This window comes from Dermochelys coriacea, chromosome 17 (genome assembly GCF_009764565.3).
Source record: "Dermochelys coriacea isolate rDerCor1 chromosome 17, rDerCor1.pri.v4, whole genome shotgun sequence".
NCBI classification, from domain to species: domain Eukaryota; kingdom Metazoa; phylum Chordata; order Testudines; family Dermochelyidae; genus Dermochelys; species Dermochelys coriacea.
In genome coordinates this window covers 17,314,695-17,327,637 of record NC_050084.1, presented here as the reverse complement: position 1 = coordinate 17,327,637, position 12,943 = coordinate 17,314,695, and the positions used below count along the sequence as shown (strand labels likewise).

Sequence of the window (12,943 nt, the reverse complement as noted above, 5' to 3'; positions counted from 1 at the left end):
TTTCTATTGTCAGTCTGAAACCCAGGGCAAGAAAGAAACTGAAGGAGTCAGTATTTGTGTGGGTGTCTTCCACCTCCCACGTTCTAAGTCCAGCCTCCAAGACTACAGATCTATCCTGGCACTCCCTTTACACGGGGGGGAGTATATTAAATTATGGAAGAATACAAAACTAGATGTTCCAGAGTTTCAGCTTGTGCTAAACAAGCAACTGAGAAGTTACTCTTGGAAAACAGTAAAACTAAATATAACTCAGCCTACAGGGAGATAGGATTCATAGCTTGCCATGGTATGCAAGTTGCCATAATCACGCCATCCAGTAGTAGCAGTACAGCTTGAACAAAAGCCTACCTTTTTGCTCCAGTATGACTGATACCACATCAGGGTGGTTATATGCTATAGCCATATGAAGGGGAGTTTGCAGATACACATTCTCTGATGCAGGTGCTGAGGATGCATCCTTCTGACTAGGCACTGCTTCTTCAGTCTGGATATTAGGATTGGCTCCTTGTTGTAGAAGCTCTGCCGTAAGATTTGATAGGCCATGCCGACAAGATGTATGCAATGGAGTTTCTCCCTTTAAACAGAAATAAAAAAAGTTTAGGAGTTCTGAAAACAGTTAACAGGAAGCCCCCCTCAATTAGAATGGTGTACAGCAGCTTCCAAGACTGCTTTCTGTTTATTGTGTACTAGTAAGCACTATGCTTAACTAGCCTAATTTTAACTGAATTTCAGCATCATTTCTAAACATGGTCTGATGATAGGCCTTATTGGGAGAGAAGTGTTAACACATCACTGCAGTACGTAATGCCATGGGAACAGAATACAATTATCCGTACACCACAATATGATCACCACCACTCTAGCATTCCAGATTTTCATCAATCAGTTTAAAAAACCACCCAGACACCACATACAGTATGGTGGGGTTAGTTAAACCTGGATTCTGTGGGGGTGGGGAAGGGCAATAAAATCTAAATTTCTCTTACCCATTTGTTTCTATGGTTCACTTTTGCCCCATGGGTTGCCAGGAAGAGAGCAGCTGCCTCATTTCCTGCTCCAGCTGCTCTCTGCAATAAGCAATTTCCTAAAAGGGAATATGAAAATGCATGCAGAGTTAAAGTACTATCCAATGATTTAAAGTTATAATTTGGAACATCTCTAGTATCCTTCCCCAAGAGATTTAGAACTTGAAAGACCTGTAGCAGAGATGCTGCTCACTGAAGGATACGCATGTCTGATCAGCCCCTTCAACATGACATTTCTGTTCCCAAGCTGCCACTACAGAGTAAGCGACACATTTTGGAAAGGAAGGGAGGACAACTCCAGGACTTGAACAGCATGGAAGATTCCTGACTTCACGGACCATCTCAGGATTTTCCACCCATTCTATAAGCCTCCACCTGTGACAGCATCTAATTATCAGGGAGCGTATACATGAACTCCTTTCAAAGTTTCATTTAGCCATTTATGCTTTAAGTTATTTTTGCTTATGCATGCAGATACGAGTCAGAGTGCTAGACAATATATAGCAGGGTTCAGAGTCACTGTCTTCCAAGTCTATCCTCTAAAGATTTTGGACCAATTCTACTGTATTAAGGTTACAAAAATAGGGCCTGTGGCAGTTCAGACCTCAGAAGAACCAAACCCCCACCCCCACCTTACTTTGAAGCAAGGTGCTGTAGATAAATTCATGGAGGATAGGTCCATCAGTGGCTATTAGCCGAGATGGGCATGGATGGTATCCCTACCCTTTGTTTGCCAGAAACTGGGCATGAGCGACAGAGGATGGATCACTTGATGATTACCCGTTGTGTTCTTTCCCTTTGGGGCACCTAGCACTGGCCACTGTTGGAAGACAGGATACTGTGCTAGATGGACCTTTGGTATGACCCAGTAAGGCCACTCTTATGTTCTTATTAAATGAGCTTTTATTCTAATCTCTGCATTTGTGACCTGGTCATCCAAACCTTTTGCCTAATCATGAATACAAACCTCTCTTACCTGTTACTGTGTCAGGCGCATCTGTATTGCTGCCTCGCTGGATCAGTCTTGCTGCAAAGCTATTCTCATCAAAGGAGGTTCCATTTACAACAGGGACATCATCAAAAGGGTTTATGGACAGGTCAGACGACACTTTGATATACTGAACTGCAAGCCACAGAGCTGTGCTTCCCTCATGATCCTTCAATTCCAAGTCTAATCTAACAAATAAAAAAAAAAGTTAGATTTTTAGATAGCCTCTTTAAAAAAATTTTTTAACCCCCCACACACACTCTGCACCAAGGAACACCTTCCAAGAATCTGATAAGTAAGACTCCATTAAAAAGAATCACCATTACATAATTCTATAAACACAACTGCTAAGGTCTAAGACCACTATTCCTTAGACTTGCATTTACAGGCTTTTAAACCCAATCGTGAAATTAAACTGCACAAGGGAAAAAAAATTGAGGCTACAGTGAAGCCCATCTTATGACCACTCTAAGATGGTCACTTAAAAGGGGCAGGTTTCTGTTGGAGATGTAGCACTAAGACTCAGTTGTAGATTCTATACACATGTAATTACACATTTTACCTAGAGCACGCATGAAGAGACTGCTCTCCCTAAGGCATCTGAAGGGCCCTATTCGTCTCCCAAGGAGGTTAATGGGAGTCATTCCCCATGGAGTTGAATTGGGCCCAAGAAGGATTTCAGACTAGCTTTTTCAAGAGCCTGATAATTGCTCATGTATTTTGCAGTTCTAGTTCAGAGTAGTACTGCTTTATTTTACTACCCCAAAGACATTGCTGTGCACTTCACTTCCTTGCAAACTAAGGTAGCATTAGAGGGGAGGAAAGCTCTTTTGCCTCCTCTATATCAAGCCAGAAGACCAGCTTCCTTAGCAATACAAGTTTGCATTTGAAACTTTGTATGTAATAGCTAGCTCTTATCACTGGACCTCCATAATGCTTTCCAAAAGGAGGTCACTAACAATATCCCCATTTTTACAGATGGGGAAAAATGGAGGCATAGAAAAGGTAAAGTGACTTGCCTAAGGTCACCTAGCAGCAAAGCTAGAAATAGAACCAAGGTGTCATAGGCCACATTACCTCATGCAGACTTGCATGATTTTGCATCCACAGAATCTGGCATCTCAGGAATGCTGAGTGGCTAGCATTATTGTTTAACAAAAGGAACAGCTTACAGCTATACATTCCTCTCCACTGTATGATGTGGTTTGGAGTACCCTATTCAAATTAAAGCCTAAAAATAAACAGACTTACTGTTTGCACTGGAGAAGCTGACTGAATACAGGATCATTCCTAACAACAATTGATGCATGTAATGGGGTCCTGCAGAGAGAGTCAACTACAATTAGGAAGACATTTTTCTGACATCAAGATTTAATTTCACATTCCCATACAAGTTTGGAGACTCAGGTCAGACTTGGCTCCTCCAGCATCTGCCCACTGACTTTCAAAGTTAAACGCCAAGTACAAATCTGTCTCAACAGAAAAGAGGGATACCAGAAGCCTGTTTGGTTTGGTGAAGACCCAAGCAGTTTAGCTCTGTCAATCTTAGGCAGCACCCTGAGATTTAACTTCTCCTAATGGTAAATTTGGGTCTTTCAGACTGGTACCTTAGTCCATTTCCCAGTACTCAGATCTAGCAATCTTGCACATTCCACAGCCTACTACCGTTCTTTGATATGACATTTGTTACCCTACCAAAAAACAGTGATACAAAGAAAGCTTCAAAATGTTTTTGCATATAGGACTCAAAAGTGTGGCTGTGCTTAGAGTTCCTAGCAAAAACTGTATCTTTGTTAGCAAGCTAAGCGGATATCCAGGGGATCCCAAACACTTTGTGACAACTGTTTGCTGTTTTGTCTTGCCTCTTATTTCCATTGCTTAACTATATATTGCTGATCAATAAGTGTACAATTCTTCTCCATGTATTTCACCAGCCAGTTCCCTCCTTCACCTCCTTTCCAAGGCATTGCCTTCAGTTTGGTAATGCCTGACAGAAGAATGCTACTTACTAAAATACAATTGTCTACCAGTGAGATGAGGGTTTCTGCAGGTCTCCCATTGAAATAATCTAGCTTGATCTTTTTTGAGACATCTCCTGGTCTATTCCCATGAAGGTACAGAGCCTTCTCAATAAGCTGCAGCACACTGATTAGATAGACATGGTTACCAAAGCTAGACACTACCACCAATATATTCACCTTCCTTTGCAGTCTTGCATGTTTGGATTGGCTCCAACCTGCAAGAGGGACTCTGCAATCTGTGCCATCTCTGACATCACATCTGGCAAGTGCTTCTTGGGGCTGTACGATGCAACGAGGTGTAGAGGAGTCTCCTGGTCTCCCAGTGTAGCAGCATTCACCCGGGCACCATTTTTAATGAGAAAATTGGCAGCAAACTTATCTCCTTTTGGGATGTGCAAAAGGAAGAGATTACACATCTGATTTTAAGATTCATTATATGCTCTACATAAGGTATTCTCAGTAGGTTGCAATCTGCATTAGCTCCATAGGCATCATGAAATGTGTTCTTGTATCAAAGTGTTGCTTGATATTAAGTTCCTCCCTGCTAGAAGCCAACAGTTGCAATGTGCACTGTAAAACTTATGTCAGGCTGGCCCCTCCAAAAGACACTAAGGGGGAAATGTAAGGGGTTTCCTTAGAAAGCCAGTGTTTGCTATTGGAAGGTTAACTTAAGTTTGTTTGAACTAGGACGAAATTACTTGGCCAAATCGTTTTAGGGCATACTAGAGTGAGATCCTTCGTTCCTATGCCAAAATTGTGTCGTTTCAATTAGAGAAAAGGGTTCTTCTCCCCATTGTCCTGCTTGGCAATGATCCTTTATGGAGTCATAGGACAATAGCAACAGATAGGAGCTGGTTTACACAAGTTAAAGTTTGTTATATAAAGTAATATGAAAGTCTCATTCTAGCTGTTCTTAAGCTTTTCAGAGTGCAAGTCTGTATGACAGGCTATAGCTCCAACCCATTTTGGTTCACACTTCCCTCTAGTTCAGAAGCTATCAGTCTCGGTGACATCAACAGGTGCAACCATCATGTTGCTAAACAGGAGAGAGTCTCGGTATGTGGAACAGCTTGAGCCACTGCTCTAGTTATTTAAGATATTTATATTACACTGAAATGCCTACAGAAATCAGGGCCTTATCATAGTAGGTACTGTACCAAACCTTTTAAGAGATTTCCTGCCCAAAGAATTTAAAATCTGCCCAGACAAGCCAGAGAAAAAGTAGTATTATCCCCATTTTACAGAGAGATGAAGTAACTTTCCACAGTCAGAGAGTATTTGTGGGAGACCTGGGAACTGACCCATAAATGCCAGGTCCTAGTCCACTGCTTTAAAGCCATCCTTCCTTCCCTGCCATGTTTGGTTAAGTACAAGAAAGTACTTCCATAAGTTACTTGTCTTCAAAAAAATTTTTCCTCTGCATGCTTCCAAAAAGGGTTCACAGGTAACAGTTTTGATACGGCAGCAAATCATACATTATCAGCATGCAGCTTTGTATGCTCTCTATAGTTAAGGTCCAATTAAAAAAAAAATAATTTTTCAGGAATCTGAGTAGCTTCCCTTTCAGTCAGGAGAAGTTAGGATGATCCTGGAAGTAAAGTCAGATCATTGGTTTGACTCTCAGTCTGTTCCACCAGAATACATCTAAGAAGTCAAACAGGATGCTATAGTAATACAAATAAAACAGTAACTACTTGATTGCATCTACAAGTACCAGGAAGTAGTTAACTGCAAGATTGAAAGATCAGTTTCAAAGTAACTGGCAAGAAAATACAACTTAAGTATTCATGTTTAAGTACTAAAATTAAGAAGATTGACAGTGGTGAAGCCCTGAGCATTACCTTTCTGCAAGGTTTACACATGGGAAGGCAGTGTTTAATAAAATTGTGGAAAGCCAGTTCCTAGAAGGCCTTGGCAGTGGGAGTCAAGGGTAATCAGCTCCCTTGCAAGTGATGCTTAGCATTTCCTAGGATCATTCCTCCCCCCACCCTGTACTCTACTGGTAGAGTTAGTCTGACTAGCCTTAGGCTAATTGCAGTTAATGATGGAACTTTGCTTGGCCTTTTGAGCTCCTAAACTAGTTCAGATGTAGATAAGCTGTTTGTACGAAAACTGAGAAACATCCCTCCGGGAAGCATTAATTTATTGTTCACCAAGTGAACATGCAAACAGCAACAGCAGCATTCTACTGCAGCCAGTCAAAGCAAAGAAATAATACCTGCAATAACAAAAGGCTAAGTAACATCCAATGAGGTCACTAGGGTTTATATTGGAGACTCATGCAGCCCTATCTGGTCAGGAAAGATGTAAGCCAAGCAGGTGTTTCTCTGTTCTTAAGCTTCCTGAGCATTACTGCCTTGGCAACTGTTTTCTATTGGGTTCTGTGAATCCTCACATATCTGCTTTCCTTCTTCTCCTACTGATAACAGCTCAATAGTCTTCAAGTACCAATGATGCTTTATTGCCCACTGGAACTAGGAGAGGCAGTCACCTATACAGACATCTTCCTGCTACTGACTGTCATAAAAGACTAGGGTCCTCCCCTAACTAGCTGATGGTGGGGGGGGGAGGAAGAGGGTTTTTTTTTTGTTTTTTTTTTTTTGCAGGCCACTACTGTCTGCAGGGTGAGAAAATACTCTCCCTCTTAGCTATGCAATCCTGAAATGGGGGGAAAGGGGGGAAGAGATATTAAAAAGAGGGAAGAGACTCTTCTCACTTCTCCTAGATATATCTGCATGAGCTATTGAGGTTTTAGCCAATCTAAACAACTTACTAGGCCCCGAGAGTCACTCCTCCATTAAATGGAATTAGGATTCGAACATCCATGTTTGGAATACTCTACCCCCCTCACCCCCACCCCACTATTTCTAGGGCAACACCAAAGTAGTTTGTATGAGAAACTAGCAGTTTCATTTCAGTTGCCAACCCAGCAAGCGTTTACTTCCAAAAAGTATCCTTTTCATGAAGCTTAATGCTGTCATTTCCATTCATGAAAATATATTTATATTAACATAAGCCTGGGACTTCAGCTACCTTCTTTTGCCAAGGAACTTTTGAAACTAAAATTGAGTCATTGGCAGAAGATATTAAGAGATGCATTTAAAAAAAAAAAAAAAAAAAAAAAACAAACCACCAGTCTCAATTAGGATATACTTACTACTGGAAAAAGTTGCAAAAGCAAGTTACCATTACAGTATATGATAACTTTTGTATTCAATATCCTTACCTCTTTGGATGGCTTTGTGTAACAGACTCCAGCCTTTCTTGTCCACCATATCCACATCAGCTTTGTAATTGACCAGAGTGGTTGCAATACTTTCCAATCTTCGAGAAAGGGCTAAATCTAAAGCAAGGTCTCCATTGTGATCCAGTTCATTGAGCTTCCCAGGCAGCTACCAAAAAAAACCCACACAAAAAACCACCCCACAATTTAGTGGGCTGACAATTATATGCAAGGGAACATTCAGAATATGCAACTTAAAGTTGCATATTGGATAACTATGATTACTGTTAAAGTTTCAATGCAACATAAATGCTAGTACTATATCTAATTAAATCTCTTTAGAGACTTATCTTACAGAGTAAACAAAGGGACTATATCATGTGACTGAATTAAAGCACAACTGAGAGCATCTCCTCTCTAATTGGAAAGCTGATCCTGAAGTTAGTTTTGAAACAATTAATTAGTTTTGAAATTTGGTCTTCAAATTTATGAGAAGGCAGAATCTGTCCATCAGATTCTCTACTGGTCAGAATTGTATAAGTGGAGATACTGAATTAGATTTGCAACAGCTCTCAAGCCATACATTTTATACTGAATCACATAGGGAAACTAATGTGTTTTGTGACTTCAGAAGAGACTTAGCAGTACATGTTATTTCTTCAGATGTAATGGTTTCAAAGAAAGTGGCAAATATACAATAGAAAGCAACTGAGCAAGCATTTAACAAAATTAACTAAAAAAGGTCACACTATTATCATAGTCCTAATGGCAAGGAAAATACAAGTTACGTTACTGTGTAAAGGATATTAAAAAGGTACTATATTTATACTGGTTTTGTCCATGGATGTCATTTCAACACCTGAAGCTGAAATGCTTGTATCATACCAGACAAGTATACTCCATCCTCATTCCTATTAATACATGGTATTTTTATATAGCACTTCGCAAACATTAACTAGTGAATTCAGTACCTTTGATATAGTAGCTAAACATTTCTAAACAAACTCTCAGTATATTTCTTAAACTTCTATGATTTCCTTCAGAGTATGTCACTCTCCAGTCCTTCAAGTCAAGTTGACAGTTAAAGTTCCCAAGCACATACCTAGCATCAAAATACATGTCTAGTTCACTCCGTTTCAAAACAGATATAGCAAAGCTCACCATACCTGTGAATCCATTTCAATAAGATACAGGAAAACAACATCTTCTCTCTCCACTTTAATAGCTTTATGCAAAGGATATTCTGTCTTGGATTTGAACATTTTATACAACAGCTGAGCACTCATACTGCTGAAGTCTTCTTTCCGCAAGTCATCCTGTGAGTCACAAGAAGAAATCAAGGTGAAATTGGCTTGTTTCCATATTGATACTTGTACTTTGTTTGTATTAAGCAGAGTTTTGGTTGTTTGCCCTTCACAGTAATGTTTCAGTATGGAACACTGAAGATAACCGATTTCAATGCTCCATTTGGCTCCGCTTTGGAGAGGTGTGAGATATATACAAAGGGCTCATGGGAACTGTCTTAACAGATTTCTGCCATCCAGTGGTAATCCAACAAGTCTTTCTGCAAGTCTGGGAAGAGATAGTTGTGAATGTTCTGAATTTCAAACTATTAGTTCTAATGGAAGTTGCATAAATTTGCTTACTTACAGAGACACCTGAAAATGCATTTTTACATCCTCCTTCTGAGGAGAAATAAAGGGCACTTTATAAAAAAAACACGAACATATAAAGGTATTACAGATTGAACTAGTAAGAGTTCCACCGTTGTTCGAGGCCTTCCTCCAAAAAGCGTCTGCTTAAAGACAGCCTTTGCACACCTATCTAGTGTAGCACAGTTTGATACTTGACACTTCCCATCTACTTGCACAATTGTAAAAAAAAAAAAAAAAACCAACATTGGTTCTAAAGTAGACAGTGAATAAAAGTCACTCCTTTTTGTATTTAATATTTGGAGAAAGTATATACCCTGAAATCTAAATACCAGAAGGGTCTTTCTAGTAACTGGGACTATTCTAAAGACATGGGTCCATTTGGCCACTAAAGAATGATGGTTTTCATGGAGAGGTTCGGATCCTGCCCTCAGGATTGATAAGCAAGTCTATTTACTTGAAAGCAGAGATGAACAGTTCACTTTTGGAAAGTAATAGTGAGCAGCCCAGTGTGTTCTAGGGGGAAAGAAGTGCCACCCTGAAGCTCAGATGATAGTATGCATCAAGAATTGCTCTGTTTCTAGCCCATAAATGTTTCCAACAGCTGTACTGAATGATTAAATACATAAGTCCTCAGCATCTAAGGTAGTGAAGATTATCCTCTGCCAAAAATGCAGTCGCTATTGATGGTATTTTTGGACAGAAGCTGGAAATCAGATTTATCTGGATTTTTATAAGTTACACTGAAGGTTACTGTAAATCTTGTAAATCCATATATAGGGGCTTGCTGTTAGCAGATAAAATAAGACTTCCAGTTACGAACAATCCTTTATCACTTGGTTAGACAAACTTTCATAACCTGACCTTGGAGAGAAAAAAAAGTAGGTGTTTGTATATCAAAAATGCAAGATTGCCTAGAACTCCTGTGTTGGAAAAGAAATTGGAAGCTAAGTACGTAGCTTTTCATGGCTTGGCTACTACTTCTGATGGCAATTTTAAAGAGGGGAAATCTGTTTGTGTAAAAGCAAGAATCCCAAATTCCCCACAGTCCAATGATGGACAAACCTCAGACTGTTCAGAATTCGCTATACTTCTACGAGTCTGAACTGGTGGGACCCCTTAAATTTGGCTGAAAACTAAATCTTGCTGAAAAGCCATTTCAATAGCTAACTTCTTGCCATATTTCCATTTCTACAAAGTCAGTTTCAATGTTTTGGTACTTTTGATCCCAGAAGGAAACAGGCACAGGAAGATAAAAACATGGAAAATGGTTTGGGTGGCTTTCTACAAATGGGCAAACTTTCAGGGAAGAGGTTTGGTTGAAAACAAAGGCACAAAGAGGGTCCGTTTCCTCTCTTCCCCTTCGCCCCCACAACAAGGTATGCCTGTTCCGGGAAGGCACTGGATGTGATGAACAGGCAATCTTTTCTGAGACAGAAAAGGAAGTCTTAAAACAGTGTGGGTTTAGATTCATTAACACAGTACTAGCATTTAATGCGATTATGAAGTTTGAAAGTGGTACATATCAATATAATCCAACACTAAATTTAAAGTTTAAAATCTCTTCAAAGAAGTTTTTCAGCCTACAGGCTACTCTTTCCCATGCCCCTTCTACTACAGTACTTACCCAGTGACTAGCTATTATTTCAGCACAGTAGTTCAATAAAGTGCTAGCATTTAGCTCCTCCGCAGTCTGGTAGAAACGAATGCAGTTCCTGACGTTGACTAGTGACATTACTCCTTTTTCACACCTGCCAGAATGAAAAAATGGAGTTTGGATCAGTTATCAGGAAAAAAAAAAAAAAAAAAAAAAAAAAAAAGTTTTTCCTGAAAGGTCAGATTCCCATTTCCAGCAAAATGCTGGACATTCAGATACAGGAACATCTGAAGGCTACCAGTACTATACAAGTTCTTGTTATTTATACAACTGCCTCATTAGAGAAGCTTCAACAGAAGTGGCTTTATGAAACTGACCAACCCAGAGACTCCCATAATAGTGTATTTCACATGACTCTGGAGACAGCAGCACGTTAAAGAGTTCCCTCCAAAGTAAGGGAAGACACCCTAATCTTCCCACTGAAGTAGGCTGAAATACATTTGCTGCTGTAAGGACAATAGTTGCAACGGTCTCACATCACCAAGTTTGACACCTAGTGGAGCTGGTCCAGCTTTCACACTTAAGAATGAACACTGTAAAAGGTACTGCAAAATGCAGATTTTGTGAGGACGACAGGAAAGTGAAGACTTATCCTTGGGAAGTGGTCATTCCTTTCACACTCTTTGGGTGTAAAAGAACATTCATTTTTGCAAAGCCTACAAATTTACAAGATAGCATGTTGTATACGCCAAGGAAACAAAGTAGTTTTCACATGGTCAAGAGATATAGTTATTTTGGACCCACCATTAATGGCTATCAGCATACTTGTATAATTATACCATTGCCTCCCATCAATTACTGGAAGCTTACCTAGCAAAATGGAGAAGCATGGTAGAAGACACCAGAAAGTACCTGTATTTCTGCTAAGGCTGTAGTAAGACACTGGATAGTAATCATTAGTATACTGGATTTTTTTTTAGTACTATAAAAAACCCAATTACAGTAAAAGGCTTAAAAAGTTTAAAATGTTTGGCTTGTGTTAGCCACAATGAAGAAAAAAGTGCCAAGATGAGGTTAAGTGCTAGGCTTAAGGCACCCCTCAGTAACAGGGCCAAAAGCAATAGAAGATCACTAGGTATAAACTGCTGTTTGTGAACTGACAGGATATACGACTCGGGAGTTAGATCAGGGAAGTTTGCTCCTGTGGATCAAGCCAGTGACCTCTGTTTTCCAGGAAACTGTTCACACTATGCTAAGAGCCCTACTTAATGCTGTCGACGCCAGCTAGCAGGTTTAAAAAAAAAAAAGAAGAAGAAGAAACTGAGAGGCCATTTCAGCAAAAACTGACTGAAGTCCAGAATAAGAGGATGCTTTATTTACTGACCTTTAGGGTCATTTCATAAGGAAGGTCCAGACCTCTTTATATAGCCTTTGGAAAAGTGGGTGAGGAACAACATTAATCCCTGTGGTCATTTTGCCCTGCCTCCCTCCTACTCTCCGTTCTCTCAAAGCATGTCATTTAGCAATATTTTTAGTTTTAAAAATCTGAAGAAATTTATAATTAAAGAGGATGTCCCAAACTTGGCATTTAAAATAACCAATATGTTCAAGATATATTGCTACTATTGATAAGGTTGCATTTTCATTTTAGCCAGTCACTGAACCAGCAGAAAGGGGGAAAAAAAAAAAAAAAAGGGCTAAAGAGCAAAGCTTTTATGTCTAGTAACTCAAAAGCCATTTCTTGTCAGTACTGTAAGAGATTTGCTTTGTTATAGGAAAAAAAGGTCAGGAAAGGAAACTAACTCAAAGGTACCACTCCCTCAGGTTTTCTAGTCATGACATTAGTAGCATGGGCTTATGGGTAATTGGTGAGTTAGGGGGAATATACAGGATTAAAGAATAACTATTCAAGGGAGTGGCTTGTGCAACAGTGCAAGGACAAGCTTGATTTTTCTGCTTATGACGAGCTGAAATTCTTGTTCTATAATTTAAAAAAAAAATTATACCTCTCATTTTAACTCAAACCCATGAGTTAATATCTGCTAGTAATAGGATGTAATGTAACAGTTATTTACATTAGCACAAATAGCAGATTTCCAAGAGCCTGGCTAATTAGAGCCCAGCCACAACATTCTAGAAGCTTGAATGTATTCACAGCAACTTGCCTTTCCCTGAGGAGTTGTAGTTGAAACCGATTAGCTAATTTCATCAGTTCTGTCAAGAATACATCATCTTCTCTCAATTCTAGCTCATCTGTATAGATCCAACGCAGCATTGCCATGGTCACCTCAGGGTCAGCATCTGGTGAAAAATGTGACAAGGTGAAAAATCCAGCTACTTAAGTCGCCAATATTTGCAGTTCAACTGAAATCACTGTAATTTTACCACCCAAAATCAAGCGTTTCTAAAAGGACACAATAGATCTGTTGTCATTCCA

The 12,943-nt window shown here is 39.6% G+C and overlaps 1 protein-coding gene across 4 annotated transcripts in view; it reads right to left on the bottom strand.

Annotated features, from left to right (window-relative positions):
- Positions 1-12,943, bottom strand: part of ANKFY1 (ankyrin repeat and FYVE domain containing 1) — a 55,772-nt gene that overhangs the window by 22,989 nt on the left and 19,840 nt on the right. For 3 of the 4 annotated variants that reach the window (XM_038375640.2, XM_043499624.1, XM_043499623.1), the window contains exons 4-12: positions 12,672-12,807; positions 10,537-10,660; positions 8,424-8,573; positions 7,261-7,426; positions 4,212-4,416; positions 3,265-3,333; positions 2,002-2,201; positions 987-1,084; positions 349-574 (exon numbers count right to left, since the gene is read on the bottom strand). In XM_038375640.2, coding sequence (XP_038231568.1) covers positions 349-574; positions 987-1,084; positions 2,002-2,201; positions 3,265-3,333; positions 4,212-4,416; positions 7,261-7,426; positions 8,424-8,573; positions 10,537-10,660; positions 12,672-12,807 — 1,374 coding nt within the window. The remainder of the gene's footprint in view (positions 1-348; positions 575-986; positions 1,085-2,001; positions 2,202-3,264; positions 3,334-4,211; positions 4,417-7,260; positions 7,427-8,423; positions 8,574-10,536; positions 10,661-12,671; positions 12,808-12,943) is intronic. The other variant, XM_043499622.1, reaches the window with a different exon arrangement.